This window comes from Diaporthe citri (assembly GCF_014595645.1).
Source record: "Diaporthe citri strain NFHF-8-4 chromosome Unknown scaffold_2, whole genome shotgun sequence".
NCBI classification, from domain to species: domain Eukaryota; kingdom Fungi; phylum Ascomycota; class Sordariomycetes; order Diaporthales; family Diaporthaceae; genus Diaporthe; species Diaporthe citri.
In genome coordinates, this window is record NW_025064847.1 from 1,067,748 (window position 1) to 1,092,220 (window position 24,473).

Consider the following 24,473-nt stretch of genomic DNA (forward strand, 5'->3'; position numbering starts at 1 on the left):
TTGTCATCTACCTATTGGCTCTTCAAAAGACCGATGTTCGACCGAAACTGGACATTCCGATGTGGGCAAAGCTTGGGGAGCTTGCAAATGCATTGAGAATGAAGGAAATTGCCGCTGATATACTTCAGTTTTGTAATGAAGGAAGAGGAGTATTGACGGAACAATACGCTCTCCACGAACTATACAGAGTGGAGCGAGAAATGTTTCCCCATGACGATATATTGAAGCGAGGAACATATGCCCGTGAACGTCGAGGGTATGTCGAACATTGAAACCTACCCGAAGGAAAGAGGGTTCCTAAATAGGTCACGCTATGCAATCACGAATTGATATTCAATCAAAATTTAGAGAATATAGTGAGATACTAACAAAATACTACTATTCTGATATGATTAAAATGGAAATATAGTAGACGTATGCATTATGTTAATAAGGATATTATCATTGATAAAGATATTAGAATCTTAGATGTGTAGGTGTGTAGGTGTGGGTGTGTAGGTGTGGGTGAAGTGGTTGGAGATCATGCGTGTTCCAGGATGATTCTGTCCTGAACGACCTTTGGTTGAATTTGGCCACAAGAGTGGCTGCAAAATTTCAATTGAAGCATCGCTACCACATCTATTCTTGTCCGAAAATGTCGAGTCACCGCTCATGTGTTCGCACCGCGTCGGTCATGATTTGGAAGTTGGGACGATCCGGAGCCGTTGCGAATCAGAGGTACGTACCAACAAGCGCGGATACGTCTCCTTGACACATTTCGGTGCGCAGTGTGGTCATATCAGCAGCCTTCTGCGAACGCCGCTCAACCCCATAGAAGGCCTCGCTGTCTTGGCAAAACGGCCTTCTTGGACGAAGGAGATCTGGTCTCCTCTGGGGAGATATGCGCCAGACACCGTATGGGTGAGAATAGGAACGACTGAACGCTCGCCTACTACCTTTTCTCCCGTCATCTTATCCCTATTGTCTGCTAATGGGTATATTCCTGTTTTTAATCTACGTTGGGTTGAATTAGTCCAAGCGTCAAACCCGAATCCTCATTGTCTTTGCCGGTTTTCTGCGGTTTTCATAGTCCAGAGCCATGAGTTTCATTCCTGTTGGTCCACACAACCGCTTCACTATAGCTGGGGCAGCTCATCGAAATGGTTTGACTTTAGGCCCTTACCGGCAGAAAGTTATTATCACTAAACTGTAGCATTCCTCTACGGGCACAGAGAAAAAATATACTATTCAGTATAAAGTTCAGCGCACTACACGTTGGGACTAAACAGCAAACCTCAAATCTAGACAAGCCGTATAGGTGCGCTCGGTAGACGCGGCCCAAATGCCCCTGACACAACACCATAGTGATACACCTCCCCCACGAGAACATAGTCCCCCTCCGCAGGATCCCCCATCTCAGCCCTCCTGACGGCAAAGGGCGTACGGATCCCAGGAAACACACAGACGGCATCACCGACCTCCGCGCCCGCAGGTGCGAGCCCAAGGTGCCCGGCGGCCGACACGAACACCCGCCGGCCCCGCGTGGCACGGTCACAGTGGTACGCAAACCCGGAGACCTCCTCTCTCGCGGCCCTGCCGAGGCTCAGTCCGTCCAGCGATCCCTTGGCGGCGCACTCGCGGCGCTCTGCGAGCCAGTTGTCGAAGCCGCGCTCCGTCGGTGGGCCCCTCCCGCGCTGCTGTTGCTGCTGCTGCTGGCCTCGTTTCTGGCCGGTGGCTGGTGGCGTAGTCGGCCCGCTGGCGGTCAGGGTCTTCCAAAGGGACGTCTTGTGAGATTGTATGCGTGTGCAGTCTTGTGGCTGCTCGACTTCAGGGGTTTCGTTGAGCTCTGTCATCCCGATGACTTCTTCCATCCAGGCAGCCGTGTCTTGGACGTAGCGCAGGCGGCCGTCTCGCCCGAGGGGTAGGCGCTCGGAGCTCAATTTTGTTATCGTGTCAACGATGCACCCCTTGATAGTAAGAACCTTCGGAAATTGTGAGTCGTAGGACACCATGGGTCTCGTGCCGTGTTCTGTTGCGTGGTAGTTGCCAGCGGCTGCGATCTCGTCCAGAGTCATGCCTTCCGTCAGAGAGGTCCAGTCCGGCACCCAGGACGGAAGATGCAGAGACCGGCGGTGACCAACCCTGCTACAGCAAGGATGAGAACCTCCGCATCCCTCAGAAGAATGCGCCGTGCGACTTGGATGTACAAGTCCTCAACCGCGATCCTGTAGTTGGGCCGGAGGTCTTGGTCGACTCTGTCAGTGGGTAGTGCCACTGAGGGAACATCACACGCTTATTAGCTTCCACACTCCTCGAAAGGACGGTCGCTTCACTCACAGCCTAGAAGAGCAAATGTCTTGTCACGAGGATCAGTGGTCCGGAAGTGGCGAAAACGCAGAAGCAGCCGCTGCAAAATGGACGGGTCCTTCTCAGCACGCTGCAGCCCACTGGCGACCGCGATGCTCGGCGGGTTCCTGAACGGGGCCTCGAGGTACGCCATCCGGCTCGCCCCCGCGAGGTGCTTCTCCATCACCTGGAACAGGAGGCCGTTGTTGTCCACGACCCACCGGCACAGCTGGCAGAGCTCGTCCCACCTCACGGCGTGGCGGCCGCACACGGCCACCGCGTCGGAGGCGAGCGCGGCCTCCTGGACGGCCCAGCACCTGGTGAACCACGGCCTGCAGAGCAGCTGCGCGACGGCCGCCCAGTACGCGGGGCTCAGTCCTGCCCCGAGCGACCTCTTCTCAAACTCCTCGATGTTCAGAGGGGGGAGCACGTCGCCGTTGGCCTGGATGAAGCCCCGGGTCAACTGGAGTAGGTCCATCGCCCGGATTGACGCATCGTCAGCCACGCCGAGAAAGATAACGACCTGCTGTGCCTGCTTGTAGATATCGCTCATGATCGTGACCTGGCTTGCTCTCTCATCATGGTCTTCCTGGTTAATACAGATCGCGTCGATCCACAGGTACAGCGTGCCCCCCGGCGGCACAAGCGTGCTGACGATGTCGAGAATCACCTGGCTGTACCCGAGCGGTGTCTCAACGCCATCCGAATCGAGAAAGTGTCCGACTACCGACTGCTCGCCCCATGTGTATGAAATGGCAACGTAGGTTGGGTTGTCCTCCAGGGCGACCTGCACCAGCTGTCCGACAAAACTCGTTTCTTGGCCATCAGACTGTACTAGGCGCGTGACTTGTAGAAGACGGATCTCCTTTTTCTCCTTCTCTAACGAGGTGTAGAGAGGAGCTCCCTGCGAGATTGGTCCTCGCGGTTCGATACCACGGTTACGCCAATACGAGGCGCGATGCCCGGCAAGAACAGCCCATAGTTCTTGCTCTACCTGAAATACGTCAGCAGAGGTTTTCGGTCGCTGGGGATGCCAGTAGAAGTGGTGCATGGACAGCATGATGGGGGCTGGTTGGTTCGGGGACACGAGCTGTGATGGTGACAGAGACTGAAGTGAGCATAAGCTCAGCTCTGTCCTCGAAGGATGCGGGTGCCTTGGTACGAGGTACTGCGCAACGGCAGGAAGCTTACCATCTCCGCATAATGAAGGCTCATTCGCGTTCTGGACCACAACTCCTGGTTTAAGTCCTTCAAATGGTTTGTTTCTCGATCATACCAAGGTGATTGAGCTCTAAGTGGTGAAACTCGAGCTGGGAATCTGGATGCAGTCGGCCGATTGGTTGTATCCTAAAAATGGAGATGAAATCAATTCGGGCCTTTCGCAAGAAACACCAGGTGGTAGCCATCACAAGTCCGACATTCCGTCTAATTGTACCGTCAACAAAGCAATATTTCGAATTTTCTTTTCCTTTGCCGTATCCCAAATCCAAGCGCCAAAGCAGACCCCTATTCCCTCTCTATCTATATATCTAAGCCCAAGACTCCAGTCCCTTGAGGACGCATCCCTCCCCACCCTCGCTCCTTTTCACGAGCTTTCCGATCTTGTAAACTTTCTCACCCTCTGCCTCTAGCACCTTAACGGCCTGATCCGCGTCCGCGGCGGAGACCACAGCGACCATGCCGACGCCGTTGTTGAACGTCCGCGCCATCTCCTTGGGCTCGACGTCGCCTGCCTTGCGGAGCCACCTGAAGACGGCAGGCACCTCCCAGCTGGACACGTCGATCTCGGCGGCCAGCGTCTTGGGCAGCGTACGAGGGACGTTCTCGGTCAGGCCGCCGCCCGTGATGTGCGACAGGCCTTTGATGAGGTTCTGGCCAAGGACCTTGAGCAGCGGCTTGACGTAGATGCGCGTCGGCGTCAGCAGGCTCTCGCCCACGGAGCTGACGGAGTTGTCCCAGGGGCACGCGTCCGTGTAACTCAGCCCGGCCCGCTGGACAATGCGGCGGACCAGCGAGAAGCCGTTGGAGTGCACGCCGTTGGACGCCAGTCCAAGGAGGACGTCACCTTCGGCCATGCCTGTGAGCCGCGGCAGTCTCGCCTCCTTGCGCATGACGCCGATGGCAGCGCCCGCCGCGTCGTAGTCGTCACCGTGGTAGATACCCGGCATCTCTGCCGTCTCGCCGCCTACAAGCGCGCACTTGGACTGCCGGCAGCCCTCGGCCACGCCAGAGACGAAAGCTGCCGCGTCAGCCGGCTCAAGCTTGCTGCAGGAGTAGTAATCTAGGAACATGACGGGCTCGGCACCCTGTACGATCAGGTCGTTCACGTTCATGGCCACCAGGTCGATGCCAACGGTGTCGTGCTTCTTCATTCTTTGCGCAATAATCAGCTTCGTGCCGACGCCGTCAATGGCACCCACCAGCACGGGCGCATTGCGATAGCCAGCGGCCGACAGGTCGACCTCGCCACCGAATCCACCAATCTCGGCGTCGGCACCAGGCCTGGCAGTTGATCGCACAGCCTTCTTGATCATCTCAACAAGCTCGTTGCCTGCGTCGATGCTGACACCAGCCTGGGCGTAGGTAAGTCCTGCGCTTGGGGCGGCGCCAGATTTCCTGAATGCGCGGTGCGCAATATCCTTGCGGTAGAACATGTTCTCGAACTGGATGAGCTTGATGCCCTCCTCGTATGCCTTCTTCACGGCCTCCTCGAGGCTTGAGCCGATGGCATTGGCAGCAATCACACGGCCGCCTGCTGTCTGTAGCTGGGAGCCCGCCAGTTTGGTGCCAGCATGGAAGATGGTGATGTTGCTGCCCGCAGCAGGGGTGCCCACGTTCATGGGGGTTCCCTTGGCGTAGCTGTTGGGGTATCCGCCTGCAGCGACGACGACGGTTGCGCTGAACTTGGGCTGCACCTTGAAGTCCACAGAGCTCAGGTAACCCTTGGCGCAAGCCAGCATGATCTCGGCCAGATCGGTGTCCTCTGACAGCAAGGGGAGGACCGTCTGCGTCTCGGGGTCACCGAAGCGCACGTTGTACTCCAAGACCTTGACACCGTTGGGTGTGATCATAAGGCCGGTGAAGAGACAGCCCTTGAAGGGCATCCGGTCGTTCCTCAGGCCGGCAATGGTAGGCTCGAGGACCTCCTTGTCAATACGCGCCACCAGCTCAGGCGTGGCGATGTTGGTTGGCGCGTAGCAGCCCATGCCGCCAGTGTTGGGGCCCTGGTCGCCGTCAAAGATGCGCTTGTGATCCTGAGCGGGCGGCAGCGACTTGATGGTGTAGCCGTCGCAAAAGGACAATACGCTGAGCTCGTCGCCAGTCAGGAACTCCTCGATGACGACCTCACTGCCGGCGGAGCCGAAAGCCTGGTCAACCATGATCTCCTTGAGGGCCTGGTGGGCCTCCTCCTTGGTCGTGGGGATGATGACACCCTTTCCTGCAGCCAGGCCCGTAGCCTTGATGACAACATCGTGCTGGACAGAGTCGATGTAGGCCTTGGCCTTTTCGTAATCGGAGAAATTCTCGTACGCGGCGGTGGGGATGTTGTGCTTCTTCATGAAGTCCTTGGAGAAGGTCTTGCTGCCCTCCATGCGCGCAGCGGCCTCTGAGGGCCCGAAGCACGGGATGCCCACATTGGTGAAAAAGGTCTCGATACCGGCGACGAGAGGCGCCTCGGGACCGGGGACGACAAGGCCAATCTTCTCCTTCTGTGCGAGGGCGACGAGGCCGGGGAAATCCTCGGCAGACACGGAGGAGTTGTTGGTCACCTTGGGGCAGGTCGCGGTGCCGCCATTTCCTGGGACGGCGATGATGGACTCGACGAGGGGCGAGTGGCTGAGCTTCCAGGCGAGGGCGTGCTCGCGGCCCCCGTTGCCGATGAGCAGGATGCGGAGGGACTGGGAAGCCATTGCTGGTTGGAGAATCAATTCAAGACGAAAAGATCGCTCAAGGGGGGTTGAGACAGTCTGAAACTTGGGACTGGATGGACCACGTCCTTGTGAAAGTGATCCTCGACATCTTTTCTCTCTTTCCTGCGCGAAACGGAGGGAAAACGCGGCAGGAACGAGTCGCGAAATTTTAGCTGCCCGCAGGACCCCTCCCCCGCAATTCTGGATTCTGCCCACACGGTCCAGCCCAGTCCCTACCAGATTCTGTTTATGGAAGGCGGAACCCTTGCACTGGGCCGTTTCCAAGGTTCCGTCCAACTCTCCAAGATTGCAAGGCCGACGTGATAATCTAGCCTATTCTGGACTAGCCCAGTAAGGGTCCAACCCTGACTCACCTGAAAATCAATACCGGACTCAACTGCAATATCTCCAATACAATGATCCGACTTACATGATGATCCCTGAGAACTTCCATGGCTCTCAGCAAACCTCAACTCCACCATTTATTTCCACCTCCACCTCAGATCCCATTTCTCATGGCCAATACCAACACAAAAGCCACCACCAAAACACCCCCAGACCTGCCCACCCTCCAGTCCTCTCTTACCCGCCTATCCACAGCCGCCCACCTTCTCGACGGCTTCGTCCATCGCAACAAGAACCAGCACCGCGGCACGCGATGGTGGGCGCCCTTCGACATGCTGCGCCGCAGCGTGCGCAAACTCGTGCCTGACCTGGAGGGCGCGGTGCAGCGCTCTGAGCTCCTGTCTTCTTCTTCATCAGGAGGAGCGTCGGCTAAGCGGAGGAAGACGAACGACAAGGGAGCCGGCGCCGGCGCCAAGCAGCCGGAGCTGGAGAAGGTGGAGGCCAGGGCGCAGTGGGTACACGACGTTGTGGCCATCAAGGCATTCGAGTGAGTTCCTTCTTTTTTCCTTTTCTTATTTCTTAGAGAGTGCATCTTACTGACGCGTCCCAACAACAGGGCCTTCACGCAGCTCCTGGCAGACAGGCAGTTCGCCCAGCTGGGCCTGATGCTCATAGGCGTGCTGGCACAAGTGGAGGCGTCCGTGGCCCCGTTCGTGAGGCCAGCCGAGCCGCCGGGGGGCGACGACGAGAACGATGCGGCCGGACAGGACCCCGCCCGGGCGGTAGTAGCCCGGATGGCTGCACGGCGCGCAGACGGCCCAGTTGCGTCGCAGGTCGGCGGCAGCGCAAGCAGCAGCCTGGGCGCGGGACACGAGGACGACCTGGGGGTTGCCATCTCGAGGGACGAGCTCGGCGACGATGACGAGGGCGAGGAAGAGGACGTCACCTCGGGGAGGCCCCGGCGTCCGTCGCCGCCTCCCAAGGAGAAAAGGCCCGAGAAGGGTGAGAGTAAAGGGAAGAAGAGGCCCAGAGCGGATGACACTGGCTCGTCGAGGATAGCCAAGCCTGAGAAGCCGGCACGGCCGGAGTTGTCGAGGGACGAGAAGAAGGCCAAGAAGAAAAAAAAGAAGAAAGGAGGCGACGAGTTTGATGACTTGTTTAGCTCTCTCATGTAGAATTGACGTACTGTACAGCTGCCATTACTGTGCCCTGCCCTGGGCGCGTGAAGCCTTGGTGTGCTCTCACTCTTCAAGGGGCGCCGACCATTCACGCACACGCAAACACGCATCCAAAGTGGAGGAAAGTATCATTGCAGGTTGAAACTACACATCTAGTCATTACGAAAGTCACACTCGGAACCTTGCCCCAGGATCCTGCCCATTTCCCCCATGCGTGGACTTCCATTGCCTTAAGAATCCCATGCCCGCCTTCCATCTCAATTTTTTTGGTTTCTTTTTGACTACAGCCCGACCAAGTCTTTTACCCAAATTGAAGATGAGTGCCTGGGAGTATCTGTCTCCAAGTGTGAGTGGGCAGCCCAGGTCATCTGCTGCCATCCAATCGATGCGAGCGCATAGCACAAGCTAGAGAACACATGGGCCTCAATTGTGTAGCTGAAGACCGAGGACGAGTCTGCATATTGTCAGAAAGATCGTGCAGTATCGAAGAAGCTCGCAGACTTCTCGTCCGGTTCCTGTTAATCTTCTTCAGGAGGATCGCAGTCCGAATCAACGTCTTGTCGCTTGTGTCTGTGACAGTTGGCCGGCTTGTCCAACTAAGGGCCGGTTCGGGTGTACGACCAAATACGAGCGCGCATGTCTCCGGAGCCAGTGGCGAAGTAGTTCCCGGTGGGGCTCGGTGCCACGGAAATGACACTGTTCTTGTGGCCCTGCAGCATGACTTGGGTGTTTCCGGTTCTGGGGTCCCAGAATTGCACCCCTCGGTCCTTGGACCCTGACATGACCCACTGGGCATCTGGCGTCAAAGCAACAGAGAGAACGAAGTCCTAAGAAATGTTAGACTGCACAGCCTGAAGTATCGCTTGATTGATGAACTTACCCGGTGGCCTTCAAACGTCTTGACACATCGTCCACCCTTGGGGGCTTGGTTCATTTGTCCAGGCCGGGAGGAGCTAAGCTCCCACATCTTGATGGTCCTGTCCAGACTGCCGCTCACAAGGTCCTTCCCACTTGGGGAGAATGCGACACTATAGACACTGTCCTTGTGACCGTCAGGGCCCTCTAAGCGTTCAACAAGGTGGCCCGTAGCAATATCCCAGACACGAACGCTCTTGTCGAGGGAACCAGCTGCGACGAGTCGACAGTCGGGAGAGATGGCAACAGTAGTGACGCCATCCTCAATAGTGAGTGTCAGCACACTGTTGGATGTCTCGATATCCCAAAGTCGGACTGTGCGGTCGCCACTGCCCGATGCAATAGTCCGGCCATCACGAGAGAAGTCCAGGCTGTAAATATCCTGCTCGTGGCCAGAGAATGTGTTTCGGATAGTGCGACTCTGGATGTCCCAGACCCGGATCAACTTGTCCTCGGCACCGGTGGCAAGGTACTTGCCGTCGGGGCTAAAGCAGACGCTTCGGATGTACAAGTCGCCGCCAGTGTCGGCATTATCGTCCTGCAGCACGCAGATCTTGTCTCCAGAGACGATGTCGTAGATTTGGGCAGACTTGTTGCATCCAGTCGCGACGTACTTGCCATCCATGCTGAAGCGAACGCAGCAGACAACGCTCTCGTGCGCCAGGGTGTGGACCAGGTCTACATCGAGCATGCGTGGAACAGTCGGGTTGAAGACGACGAACCCAGTCATCCCTTGCCTTCTTGTGCTGAGGGGCCAGACGCTCGACATCGAGATCACCAAGGGCGTTGTTGGGAGGATGGTGCGGCTGGGCCATCCTGGCGTGGTCCGGGGTCGGGTGGGTGCCGACCTGAGGAGACTGGCCCGGGCCTCCGGGTCCCGGATACGGAATTGGAGTGTTGATCTGAGGAGTCGCGGGACCACCAGCTGGCGGTCTACCGGGGCCGCCGCGCTTACCGGGGCCGGGGCTGGCGGTGCTCTGGGGAGGCTGGGATGGGAAACCACCCGGAGCTGGGCCTTGGGGGTACTGCTGCTGGAAAGGGGGCGCCTGTGATGGCGGTGGAGGGGGCGGCGGAGGGCCCTGGAGCCCTGGGGGAGGCTGCGGCATCTGGTGAGGAGGGCCCTGCTGCTCCTGAGGCGGAGGAGGGGGCGGGGGGATAGGACCGCCCTGGCCACCCTGGCCGGACATGATGGCGCTGAAGGCATTGGTGCCCATGCCGATGGCCGGGGGAGGAGCTTGTGGAGGACCCTGATGGGGAGGCGGGCCGACCATGGCGCCCTGGGGAGCGCCACCTCTGGCCTGTTCGAGCTGTCGGCGGAGATGGGTGACCTCTTCTTCAAACCTGCCAGGCACGATGGTCAGCGGACGTTGCACGGGCGCAATGGCGAGCTCGAGGGAGGGACCTACTTCTGCTTGAGCGCCATGTGGGTTTGCTCCATCGCGTAGACCTTCTCACGAACCAATTGCATTTCATTGACCTGGGTTTGAACTGTGAGGCATGTTAGAAGCTGGGACTGGGGAGGTCGCGCCGGGCTGGCGCCAGTGTTCCTCGTCGCGAGGTCAGGCATGCTCACTCTGGTGCTCGTAGTTTTCGCATTGGCGAACCTGGGTCTCGAACTCGGAGCGGATGTTGTCGAGCAGCTCGTTCAAGCGGGACGCGCCGTTCCCTCCGGGTGGGACGCCTCCCATGCCTCGGTGCGGATACATGGACATGGCTGCGACACCTCGATTGTAGATGCTGCTATTGACAACGTCTGGGAATGGCGACAGGGCCTGGTGTCGACGCAGTAGCGAAGATCACAGCTGACGATGCTTAAAGATGTCGTGTGTTGCTGCTGGGTTGGTTGGATCGAGCGCCGGTCCGGGTCACGAGGGTTGGGTCGGACCAGCGTTGGTCGTGGTGGGTTTGGGACTGAGTCTTTGTGGGATTGCGATCCAAGCGCGGGCTTCTAAAGTGTTTTTTCGCGGAGACGGTGGGATGGTGAGCTCCACCGTCGGTTGGTGACGACGTTGGGGGGATGAAAAGGCTAGGCGGCGGCGAGATGGTCGCTGATGAAGAAGACGCCTTCCAAACCTAGCTTGGGTTGGGTCTTGTCGTGTCGTGTCGTGGAGGAGGGCGGGAGCAAGGCAGGGGCAGAGGAGGAGAAGAGGAGAGGCGCGCGAGATTGAGGAAGCAAGAAGCAAGCACGCACGACTGATTTTAGGGAACCCGAGCCAAGCCCAGCCTGAGCACCAGGTGGCCCTGGCGGCCGTGCCCTGGTAGCGTGAGGGTGGGAACGGGGCATGGGTAGGGGGGTGGTGGTGGGCACGGGCATGGATGGGCTACCTAGGTACCGAGTAGGCAAGGCAAGGCAAGGCAAGCTGCAAACCACCAGCCTGCCAGTGGCAGCGCGCACAGTAACTCACCTAACCTCCCGCTTGGTTGCTGAAAAGAATGGGGCGGCGCGGCCTAGCGCAACCGAGTGGGTCCCCACCAAAGACAAACCCTGCTTACAGCCGAATCGGGCCACCTGCGGTAACCATGCACACCAAGGGTGCCCCTTCCTTTCTCGGGCTCTGGTGCTGCGGTGAAGTACCTATGTATTCGAATAGTGCGCGCTGCCTGCCGCAGGTACCCTATACCGATCAGCACTGCTTGGGTACACGTATTCCGAGGTGCTGCACAACCGACGTCTGGGTATGCTGCATGTACATGTACACATCATGAAATACACAACACGCATCTGCAGAAGCCTGAGGTTTCCGTAGCTGCCGCCACCCCGGTTCTTGTGCGATGAACGTACTGACAAGTACGTGGCTCATGCCTAGGTAGTAAGAGGTATAGTGTCACAGAGGCATATCATTCTTTCCCCTCTCGCTCCAGGATGGAATGTGTCACGAAGCCTGTATTCAAGGACGGGAACAAGCATGCGGAGTGTCCAAGGCGTACAGTACACTGTCCAGCCTGCAGCTACGACATGTACATCATCGTCGCCCGTTGGAGTGAGTGGGACTGATTTGGCAATAGGTGACACTTTTGTCTGTGGGGGCGATAACTGCCCGAATTGGCTAGAAGTAAGGGTTTCTGTGCCGGACGGACACGGAGGAGGCAGGCAGGACAAGCTGCCTGAACAGGGCAAGCCCCGATGGAAAACGTGGCTCTTGCGGGTGAGGCACGCTCGGCTGTTGCCTGTGCTGAAAGTACATTCTGTAGGTATCTCGGCACGGTACGTACCCAAGAGACCTCCTCCGGGACCGAGTCGAATCCAGGTGGCAGGTCGGGATTCAGGGTTTCTTGTCAGAAGGCCAGGAGCGGCGCCCACCCTCCCCCCTCCCCCAGCCTGCTTAGGCGCTCGAGATGATTCTGGCGTCTGTGCGCTCGCAGTATATTTCATCACGGCGTCTAAAATAAAGTTGGGGCCAGATGGGACCGATGTAAGCTGGCCTGGCAGGCCTGGTGGCAGCCACCGGCGCACAGCACAGCACAGCACGGCACACAGTCTGACTGTGCTTCGTTTTGGTGCTACGGCATTGCGTACACGCGACATCAGATCTCTGTTCCATCTCCGTCTCACTCACTGCTTTTCGAAGGAGCGTCGATTCATACGCTGTCGTCTCGCCGCACCAGCTGCTGGGATGAATGACCCGGCCGTGCAATGCCATGCTCGACATGATCGGATCGCCTCACTTCAGACCAAACCAGAGGCCGACCTTCACCGGCCCAGGACTCGTTGCACTCGTGATCTCATTGCAGACGAAGCTACGTAGCACACATCGATCATGAGGACCACTCAACGCAATTGAGCTTCGTCCAGCCTGCCTACCGCCGGTACAAGCTGGCATGCGCAGTCGCGGTTTACCGCAGGATGCAGCACATGTCACCGTGCCAGTTCCCACCGCGGGCAGGACAAGCAGGGCGGGCAGTGCATACTGAGTACAGTGCTTATCGTATCACCACCGTAAGGAATCCCTCCGGGCGTGGAGGTCGGCGGATCCAAAACAAGGGGGCCGCAACCGTCGTGCGCTAAAAAGGCACCTTTGCAGTGTGGGACTGCAGCTGCAAGACTTGCAGGCGGAGGGGGAAGGGTGAGGGAGGGTAAGGGAAGTAGTCAACCCGCGGACGAACGGTCATCCACCCACCCATCCATCCGTCCATCAACCGTCGGGCACACCAGTCAGCCAAGGGGTAGCATGCACGTAGGTGCTCTGTACTGTAGGTAGCACCTGCTAGCTCACTGCAAAAATGTTCCGAGGCCTTGTTTTATTAGAGGGTTTGCCAGACCGCACTAGCCGACCTCTCCACACACGTCGTTTCCCGCCCAGCTCATCCCGTCTTCCCAGACCAGACGACTCATCATCCCAACTTTAGCCGACACATGGTACAATGCGACACCATGGTAGGGAAGAACCTCCTGTCTGAGCGCCTTTGCCCTAAAAGGCGTTTGTTCGGCATCAGCGTGTGTAGTGTGGAAGACAGGCTCGACACGTGACTACTCGAGGAACCAGGAGATGGGCCATCACCATCGCCTTGTGTGACGTTGCACTACTCGCAGCTCCAGGGTGAGAGACCTCTCATGCCTGTGGTGTACTCGGCCGCGAACATAATCAAGGAACATTGGCACACGTTCAACACGCCGTACAGTTCTGGCAGGCAACACAGGCCTGATATAGAGACAAAAACCCGTCCAGCCGCACCCTCCCCCAAACCTTTATTGTTAGCATTGTGTTCGTTGCAAGGTTAGCGACATGGTTATTCAATCAACTTGTGTGCGTAGCGATCATAAGCAAGAAATTCATCAGAAGTACATTCTTACTCAAAGTTCAGTGACACGCCGTGTACGAACATCTCCTATGCTGCGAACCCGACTCAGGCGAGCTGATCCGCCACAGAGCCTACAGCATCAGACCAGACAACCGCTTAGACATGATTCTCAATGTTCCCTCCATATCCTGAATGACAGCGTCAGCGCTGTTGGAAATATGCAAACAGGCAGGGCACGGGGTTGCCACGGCTCCCATAGCCGAGTACGACACCATCTCACCCGTGGCTCTGCGGCTTCGCCGTGTCGTGTGATCCAGATGCATTTGTCCAAGTTCAATGAGAAAGGTTGAAAGATCGAGGGCAGACTCTTCGGCTGGCGCCTTGTGCTTGGTGGCAAACTGCGTCACATCGTCTTAGCTGAAGTCGCTGCCGGTGCTGATGCCGACGGTCAGAACTATCTTTGGCGGCTTGTGAGGATGGCTGTTTCCATTGACATGATGCTCCTCCCCCCATCTTGTGCTTGAGAGAGGGTAGGGTTGCAGGCAGTGAAGCTGTGAGCATGCACGTTTACTCGCGTGCGAGTGATCAATTTCTCTGGCTCGCTTGGAGACCTTGAGAGACTTCACGTCCTTCGGTGGTCTCTTGCAGGTCAATTCACGAGCTTGAAGTGCTACGCGCCGTAGAATGTAGGCACATTCGGTGCCAGAAGTGGTATGACTTGACAGTCCAGAGTATTTCGGAGCACATCATCATTTTGGGATTCTGTTGTTTACCAGATGGTGTCAGCCATGTCAGGGTCGGCCCCAAAGTACTAGATCCATATTTAAGATGGTTTGGGAGCTGCAACTTGCTTTGTACAGCCGGAACTGCCTCACCACACGCAAGAACCGGTATTTCTTTGTACGACATCAGACTTTGTCTGACACGTGATTCTTTGGTGGCTATAGAGAAGGTGAAGCTGACAATACTACTATTAATAACTTCGTAGCCGAAACGCCTTGCTGAGAACCGACACATGTCCCGTCGTTCGAGGCAATGCTCCCCGCAGGAGTCCAATGCCGCTCAGGGCTTATGAGGCCGGCAACTCAAACGGCAGAAAGCTTAACCACCAGGTCGACCGATCAAATCTATGTGAAATGGGATTGTTTCACCTGGTTTCTATCACGTCGAAACGCCTTTCGTCCCATGCATTCATGGCCTCACCCTTCGGCACAACCTCGGACAACTGGTCGTCTTTCTTTTCTCCGATTGACTTTCACTGGTTCTACCACAGCTGAGCGACGTTGCTTTGGTCCAAACGAGTGGAAAGCAGCACCTCGAATGTCAGTTGGCAAGCTTTCAGGTGAACACCACAAGGGCAAGCAAAAGCTTCCGACACGCTCACAGCAGATCAGAGCAGAATGTTAATCAAATGATCGTAGTTTGCGGCGCGGGAATATGCATTTGTCATGTACTGTGCTCTTCGGCGGCCATTTCGCAGTGAAATCGACACGTACAGAAGTTGACAGGTGATTCCGGAGGTTACTCATATCTCGAGTTTATGGGATGCTTTTGTTCCTTGGACAGCTCATGCCTAAACAGCTCTTGACCAATCCGGCAGACGATTTCACCTGCATGCATGTGTATGTCTGGGACGAGGCTGCACAAGCCCTATGCATGGACCGAGTATCCCCAGCATTAATTATCAGGGAAAACACATAGCCAGTATGCTAACAGGGCGCACCGCTATTCGCTTAGCTTATAGTGCACCTATATATTCCTCCTCATTGATTGTTTTAGCCGTATGGTGTGGACAAACTCGCGCGATCCCAGATTGAGTACCGTCACCAATGTTGATACCATGCGGTCCATAGTTAATTCACAGCACTCGAGACATGACTTTTGGACTTACAGGCTTTACTACAGTCGCACAGTCATGCATTCTGGGCAGCTGGAAGACATCGGCTCCAAGACGGAATCCCGTGACCTTCAAGTGCTCGTAAGAGCCTCTGTGGCTGTGTACCAGGCGAATCAGGCGAGCTATACGAATAGCACCCCGTGCAATTGGTCAGAATAAAGGATGTTCATTAATATTCCCATCTGGGATTCACATATCAAAAACTACTTCAACTTCCAAAACTCGATCTACAAACTGATTGAACGCGCTGTGATAGGAGAAAAAGTTAAGTATGGTCTGTTTCAATTCAGAACCTCGAATTCTGGCAGAAGACTCAAGCCATCATGAAATTCTCAAATGCGCCTCTACCGTCTTAGTTCGTGAAATGTAGCGAGCGGGTAATGATCTTTGGTTGGGAATTCCAGGCTAGACTACCCCTTCATCCAGAGCATTATATCCAGTAGTGGCGAGAGAATGATATCTATTACATTGAAAAGAAGTCAATCGTTCAATCTAGACTTTCTTCTGCCAGCTCAAAATGTGGTCTTTTTTTTTCATGCGAAATCTTTGAATACTTGGCATAGACTTTGAACCTGGACCGATGGAATGCCGATCCTCGTGAACTGAGCAAGCATTCGTTGTTGCTAACGACACGGTCCGTGTATGGTGTTTTGACGGAGTGACTACTGCAGGCTTATATGGCCGATTTCATTTCGATCTCAGTAATTGTAACGTCACATTTCGGCATGTCCGTTCTTGCTTCAGCACCCTGCGGTACTGACTCTATTAGAAAGCCTATGGGTGACTAGAGCAAACTTTGGGTCAATGATCATTCTGGGACCCAATTATAATTCTATTAAACAAAGACTCCTCTAACTTCTCAGGAGCATATTGATCATGGGAAAGACTCAAATAAGCGTCAACAGGTCTTCAGTCAGTTACACATGTCATGTCTGAGGTCAGCCTTTAGGGGCTTCTCCCGCATCTCCGAAGCGGTACACTCACCTTCAAGCTTCACGTCAGCAAATGCTCAGGGGCCGACCAATGAGGCCACAGAAAATACCAAAATGCTAGATTTATTTTTGTAGGATACGAGAAATTCCACAAAGACAGCCACCCCCGTCGCGTAGCACCGCAGCCAGACGCCCTTACTTGGCCCCCACCCAGGTAGAAATTCCACACCAGCCTTGGAAGCGACGCGCAACAAGATCTCTAACCGCGCAACACAATGGCGCATATCGCAACCAATCGGCCCTTCAGTCGGCCCAAACTAGATCAGCCCCGCAAGGCACCAGGCGGCCACAGCTTGCAACAGTGCATTAGCCCGCCCGCTACCCAATAGCCGGCCCTTTCAAAACGGCGAATATCTTCAACCTACTAGCTTGCATACCGCGGACTGGCCACGACATTTGTCTTCGCCGGTGCACAGCGTAGGCGGCATATCTCCCATGCCACTGAATGTGATGTGCTCTGAGGCCCTAATGCGTCTTTGCATCGGGCGACATTCCCGTTATAGAATGCCCACGCGAAGCTGATAAAAGTCAGTTGCAGGCTGATCTCTTGTTGAAAATAGCATCGAAGGTGAGCTGATGACGGCTCTCCCAACTGTATAAGAACTGGAGGAATCATCTATGCAAAAAATAGGAATCGTCATGGTTCTCCAATACTTACCTGTCGTTATAACGTTACAAAACTTGCGCTCAACAATCTGTACAACTAGTAATTGCTACAATGTCTCATTTTTGATTTATTTTAATCTCATTCATTTCTATAAGCAGCAAGGACCTCTGCCATTTTTAATCCATCTTCAGCGAGTTTATCTCTAGCAGTTGGCAGCTTGGCCCCTGACAGAGGCACCTGTGTCCTACAAATCCCACACAAGTCAGAAACATGTTAGTCTCCACGAGATCTTTCTTGTATTGTGAAGAAGCATTATCTAGAGTTCTAAGACTGAAGCTAGTCACAGGGACTCATCTGATAATAACGACCTGCTTGGGGTTGGAACTTGGGCCTCTGGCTCAGAGCAGACCAGCGGCAAAACCGGTCCAGCTGGCAAGAAGGACAAAATGAGCGCCTCAGTTGTGCGTTGGGTGGAGAATCCTCAAGATGATCCCTGGAGCCACGTTACCGGAGGGAAAAGTGGTAAGCCCGCAGGCGGCGCGGGGGGAAAGAATTCGAAAGCCTAGACATTATGTCGTCCTGCTACGAGCACTTCCGGAAAGATGCTCCAGACACCAGACACCAGATACCAGACACCAGACACCAGACACCAAGTTCAGGTGTTTTACGCACTTGCGGGCATGTGCTTTTTTATCATGAGTGGAAACGTCGAGTCTCGGGCAGGATCTTGGGACGTATTTCTCTACGTGGACTCTCGCTTTGAGTATCTAATGTAAACTCATTGCTTCAATTCAAGAACTTTCAAGAACCCCGGATACGGGATAGTCCACGAATCGTCCATCACAAAATATTCCCGGAACCAGTCCTTCCAAGCCATTGATTAAACATATTTAAAAGCACTCGGCGAGAATCAAGGAATTCTCAAATTATGAAATCAGAGAAATTTTCATCAAGGAGAATTGTGTTGCTTTAGTGAACACCACCAGAGGTGAAGTATGTCAGCTTGATCGGCAGATCGCGTCGGTAATCAGTCTAGGAATTCTTGGACGGTCTCCTCCAGCCTCTGGAATAATAGCGTTGGATGCTTAGTCTATTAGGCTAGCTAACGTCTATTCTACGGGAGGGAAGGCCCCTATTTATAGTTATTATCCTCCATACAGTGGCAAACGTATGGGGAAAAGGATATCCCGTATTAATAATAGCCTAGATATTTAAAATATTCCAACAGCCCCCCTTAAACTAATTCCCTTTTATTTATTTTATTTTATTTTTTATATATAAGGGATTTAGTTTATAAAAGAGGAATATTTAGTTATATAGTAAGAAAACCTTATAAAAGGGGAAAAACTTACTTATTAAGTGTTTATATATTTAGGCAAAAAACCCAAAAATTTGCTGTTACTTAGACTTAAACTTGTAGTTAATAGGGTATTACATATTAAATTATGGTTTTATATGGGATTTACTAGTTATTTTATAATGGCTATGATATATCACGGCATTTTTACATATTAAAGTCACACGTCATTTTATTTATACTATATATACTATGGAAATACGTTTTCTGTATAAAATTAGACGTATATAAACGCAGTGTAGGTATATTGTAACTATGTATATATATGGTATATATGGGCCGTGTAAGTAATGCTTATTTTTTAGGAAAAAACCTTTATTATTTTAGTTATTTCTTTTAAGGGAAAACCTCCAGTATTTAGGGTAATATTATATATATATATAATTGAATCCGCTTTATTTATTTATATATTTTATAAGTGGAGGAAAAAATCTTAACCCTAGTTATTAAAGAGTAAATACCTAAATTTATTTTGCGCGCATTATAATATAGGTGGAAAATCTCTTTATTCTCTGGCTTAATATTTTTATATTATTTTTCTATTAAACTACACTTTTCTTTGGACTCTTTATAATATAGTTTATTTATTGGTTTTATAAGCCAATCTGCTAGATTTTGCTTAAAATTTATATATTTTAATATTACTTTATTATTTTTCATTACTTCTCTTATATAATAATATGCAATATTTATATATTTAGTTTTTTTTTAAAATAAGGTATTTTTAGCTAATTTCTCAGCCCCATTATTATTTATATATATAGTAAGGGGCTTAAGATTAAAGTTAATATTTAAATTATTATTAAAATATTCAAGTAAATTATATAAATATTTACCTTCTTTTATAGCTTCTCTTAAAGCCATATATTCTGCTTTTACAAAGGAAAGTGCTGGCGTTTTTTATAGCTAAGAATTCCAACTTATAAGATTTATTTTATTATTATTATTATTATTATTATTATTATTATTATTATTATTATTATTATTATTATTATTATTATTATTATTATTATTATTATTATTATTATTATTATTATTATTATTATTATTATTATTATTATTATTATTATTATTATTATTATTATTATTATTATTATTATTATTATATTATTATTATTATTATTATTATTATTATTATTATTATTATTATTATTATTATTATTATTATTATTATTATTATTATTATTATTATTATTATTATTATTATTATTATTATTATTATTATATTATTATTATTATTATTATTATTATTATTATTATTATTATTATTATTATTAATATTATATAGGCTAAATATATAATTAAAGGTGCTCTTTTTAATAAAATATATCATTACCCCAGTTTAAATCTATATAGCTTATTAATTATAAATTATTTCCAGAGCAATTATATATTTTAAATATATATGGAAATTTATATATATATCCCTATATTTTATTTAATTCTTTTATATGATTTAATCCTAGGTTTACTATATATTTAGCTAACTTATTTATAAAATAGGTTAAATCTAGCTTAATTTTTAAGCTAGCATATAATATAAACCCTATTTATTGCTAATATAATTCTATAATATTTTTATTAGCTTAGTTAATATATTTTTCTAGTTTTTTATTAAGGGTATATAATGTAAGTTAAGGGATTATTTTCTTTTTCTCAACCTTTTCTTTTATATTAAATCTTTTTAATATTTTATTTATATATTTATTTTGGTTTATAGTTATTTATTTAACTTCTTTATTATATATATATCGCTTTTAAGGAAATCTGTTAAATCTCCTTAAAAATCTAATTTTATATTCTTATATAATTTATTAATTATTAAATTTATATTATTATTATTAAGTCCTATAACGATAATATCATCCATATAATATATAAATATAATTTATTTATTAAGGTATATAAATACCCCTTCATTATATAAACAAACAATAAATCCTAGCTTAGTTAATATATTTTTTAAGTATTTATATTAAAGCATAAAAGATTGTTTTAACTTATATAAAGCTTTATTTAATTTTGCAACTTTATTTTTATATTTTAGTTTATTATATATATAAAAAGGTAGTTTTATATATATTTTAAAATTAATATTAAAGTGTAGAAACGCGTTTTTCACATCATAACTATATATATAATATCCTTTATTTATTGCTATTATTAATAGCATAATATAGGTCTTAGGGCGGCAAATTATAGAAAAAGTCTTTAAATAATTTACGCCTAATTTTTAGTTATATCCCTGAATAACCCATTTAAATTTAAATTTAATATTATTCTCGTTATTTACTACCCAACTAGGCTTTATAATAGCTAAGTTATTAATAAATTTCTTTTTATATACTCATTTCCCCCCTAAAGCCATACGGCCGGGTGGTAAATCCATTATTATATAAGTATTTTATTCTTATAAACTATATATTTCATTTAGCATAAATTTAACCCATAGGGGTTTTTCTAAGTTATTTAATACCTCTTTTAAAGAAGAAACTTCATTAATATTAACTGCAATTAAGCAGTATTTTAATATATTTTCTTGGGAATTTAATATAAATATTTAATTATTTAATAATATATCTTATATAATATATATATAATTTTCTGGATTCCCTTAAACTATTATCTTATTTAAAATAGGAGGAGAATTTACTTCCCTATTTTCTTCCCTTTATTCTTACAATTCTGGAAATATATATATATTATCATTATTATTATTATTATTATTATTATTAATATCGTTATTATTTATATATTACCCTTTTAATATCCGGACATCCCAAACTAATATAGGCTTTTTATTATTTATATCCCATATTTAATATATATTTAATTCTGGGATTATATTTAATAATATGTCCTTTTTATTTCTAAGTTTTAATTTAGTTTTATAATTATTATTTTGAAAATATACGATAAATCCCTATATTTTTAAGTTATTTATATAAGGCTTCTTTTTATTTATTACCTTATAAAGGCACTTATACCCTAGGTTTTTATAAGGTATAATATTATATAAATATATAGCATATTTTATTGCTTTTATTATGGGCTAGCCTTGGGTTATTTGCCGTAAGGTATCTAAATAAGGTTTATATTTAAAGTGTAAAGGAAAAGGTTTACTCCTTATTTACATTTACGCTAAAGCTTATTTTTATAAAGCCAAAGCCCATTAATTAATTATAATAAGCAAAGCTTAAATTATAATATATCCTCCTTTTTTAAATCCTTATAATAAGCCTTAAAGGATAGCTATATAATAAAAAATAAAGGATATTATAGTTTAATTATAAATTAAATATTGCTCTTTGCTTAGCCATTTAATTATACCTTAACGCCTTTTAACTATATTAAAGGCCTAGCTTATTATTTATAATTAGCATATTTCAGCCCTTATAATTTAATATACTAGCTAAAATAAGTTAATAAAAGATAATTATTTAAGCATAAGCTAATAGCTAAATTAATAGCATTTTTATAATTTTTTAATATAAGCCTTTTATATAAGCTTCCTTACTTAAAATCTTAAAACTATAGATTTATTATATAATTTATAATTAATTAATATTTAATTATAAGCAATTTACTTTATTAATGGGAATTTCTTAAATTTTAAATATTTCCATGGCATTAAATTAATTAATATATAGCTAATTTACTTTAAGCTTAAGTTAATACTAAGCTAGCATTGCTTTTAAGCTTTATTTTATAAAAAAAATTTTACGCTCCTCTAAATAAACTCCTTTTCCTTGCTAACCTTAATTAATAAAAGCTATATTCTTATTTTCTTATAATAGTTAAGATAGTTATGCTTATAATGGCTAAGTTGGCTATATATAAAATACTTAACTTTGCTTATTAAAATCGCTATAATATTAATATTTATTGCTTTACTATTTTAAGGTTAAATATTATTTTCCCTTACTACGGCATTAAAAATGCTTTTATATTGCTATAAGATAAAGTAAAAGGCCTTAAATATATTTAGCTACTTTTTATAATTAAGCTAAGCTTTTATTATAAAGGTTAAGCTATTAGCTATTAATAATATTTTATATTTATTTAGCTAACTTTAAGTCTTTATTATATAAGCTAATTAATTAAATTAAGCAAGAAATTTTATTATTTCCTTTTTATAACGCTATTGCAACGCAATTAAGCTAAGCTTAATATACCTTTACTTAAAAGGGTCCTTAAGCGCAAAGCAAACCTTCTTTAAAAAGCTTTTTAATTACTTCTTAAATATTTTTATAAAGTTAATATAAGGTAAAAATTAATTATAGAAAGTTTTTAGCTAATTAAATATATAAAAGAATTAAGCCCCTTTAATGCTAATTACCTCCTTATTTATTATAAATTTAGCTTTTATCTTTATTAATTAAGTTGCTAAGTATTCTTAAAATAAGAGTTTCTTTAAATAAGGAAGGGCTTAATAAGCTGTTATTATTCTTTTTAAGTCTTATTATATTAAGTTTTATATAATTGCATTATAAATTTATAATATAAAAGGACTTTAAATATATATTATAAGCTAGCCTTGAATTGTTTGCTATAAAGTATTTAAATAGGGTTTATATTTAAAGTATAAAGGAAAAGATTTACTCCCCGTTTATACCCGCGCCAAAGCTTATTCTTATAAAGCTAAAGCCTACTAACTAATTACAATGGGCAAAGCCCAAACCATAACAGCTTTTCCCCATAAATATATAAGTAGATTTGCTATATATAAAAGGCTTCTTACTTTATTTATTATAATGTTGGCAAGGGTAGGGAAATATATAAGAAATGATACCGCGCTAAATTTCGGCTAGCTATAAAAAGCTAGCTTTTACGCTTATTTTAAACATTCTTTTAAGAAATCAACTCTTTTCTTTTCTTATATATTTAATACTTTAATTAAGCTTTTCTTATTTTTAAGAAATTTTAAAAATATTTACCTTTTCCCTTTTTTTAACTCCTTTTTATTTCTATTTTCCCTCTTTATTATATTAAAGCTCCTCCTTAAGTTATCCTTAAGAGGGTTTAGCAAAACTTATCCCCTATTTATTTAAATGGCTTGTTTTTACTAATAATTTAGCCTAAATATAATTTTAATTTTATACATTTTTAATTAATAAAGAAAAGAATAAAAAGTTAATTATAAGTTAATTATTTATTAATTTTATTTTATTTTTATTTTTATATTAAATATTATTAAATTATTTTATATTTTAACTTAAGGCTTTAATTAAAGCCTATATTTATCTTTAACTTATTATAAAAAAGAATTAAGTATAATTAAACTTATAATAATATTATAAATATCTTAAAATTACTTTCTAATCTTAAGATACCTTTTATACTTTTAATATTTAAATAAAATATTATATTAATTTTATATTAATATATTATTAAGCTTTAAATTTATTTTAAGTTTCTTATTAAAAAATTATACTTAAATATAATAATAATATAAACTTAAAATTAAAATAATAAATTTAAACTTTATAAATATTATTTAATATTAATTAAAAATGCTTTAAATTTTTAATTAATATTTATTATTATTATTATAACCTTAAGTTTAAAGTAAAGGGAGCTATAATGTAAAATTAAGGCGCTTATCTTGCTTATTTATAAGTTTAATAAGTAATATTATATTATATATTTTTATATTAATTAAATTATATAAAAAGCTTAAATTTAAAGTATAATTTTATTTAAGCTTTAATTAAACTTAAATTTAAATTACTAAGGATTTAATATAATATTAATAAATAAAATATTAAATATAAATTTAAAAGGCTTTTATTATTATAATCTTATAATATTTATCTTTTAATAAAATATTCTTTTATTAAATTATTTTATTTATTATATTTATTAATACCTTTATTCTTTAAGCTTTAATTTAAGTATCTTATAATAATATTAAAAATAAATTTCTTAAAAGTAATTACTTTAATTAAAGATATTATTATTTTTAAGTTTCTTTATTTTATTATTATTTTAATAAAAATTATTATAATATATATATTATATTTTTAAGCTTAAAGCCCTTTTAAACTTATTCTTATTTTAAAAGTATTTTTAAACCTTAAAAATTATTTATTTTTTTTTACTTAAAGTTAAAAAAAGAATTTTAAAAAATTTATTAAAAAAAAAGGAAAACTTAATTTTACTTATTATTAATTAAAATATTAACCTTATTTTAATTAAATCTTATA

At 45.6% G+C, this 24,473-nt stretch overlaps 3 protein-coding genes across 3 annotated transcripts; 1 reads left to right on the forward strand and 2 right to left on the reverse strand.

Moving 5' to 3' along the window:
- Positions 1-1,280: 1,280 nt before the first annotated feature.
- Positions 1,281-6,236, reverse strand: INS49_005941 (uncharacterized protein; the record flags this gene model as incomplete). Its single annotated transcript, XM_043166716.1, has 4 exons — positions 1,281-2,121; positions 2,187-2,253; positions 2,317-3,319; positions 3,885-6,236. The coding sequence occupies 4 exons, from the start codon at positions 6,234-6,236 to the stop codon at positions 1,281-1,283; spliced, it is 4,263 nt and encodes a 1,420-aa protein (XP_043027860.1).
- Positions 6,237-6,751: 515 nt separating this feature from the next.
- Positions 6,752-7,756, forward strand: INS49_005942 (uncharacterized protein; the record flags this gene model as incomplete). The annotated part of the gene is made up of 2 exons (XM_043166717.1): positions 6,752-7,128; positions 7,198-7,756. 2 exons carry the CDS (start codon positions 6,752-6,754, stop codon positions 7,754-7,756), a joined length of 936 nt encoding a protein of 311 aa, XP_043027861.1.
- Positions 7,757-8,355: 599 nt separating this feature from the next.
- On the reverse strand, positions 8,356-10,386 carry INS49_005943 (uncharacterized protein; the record flags this gene model as incomplete). Its single annotated transcript, XM_043166718.1, has 5 exons — positions 8,356-8,586; positions 8,640-9,352; positions 9,435-10,015; positions 10,081-10,162; positions 10,248-10,386. The coding sequence occupies 5 exons, from the start codon at positions 10,384-10,386 to the stop codon at positions 8,356-8,358; spliced, it is 1,746 nt and encodes a 581-aa protein (XP_043027862.1).
- Between the last annotated feature and the right edge of the window lie 14,087 nt (positions 10,387-24,473).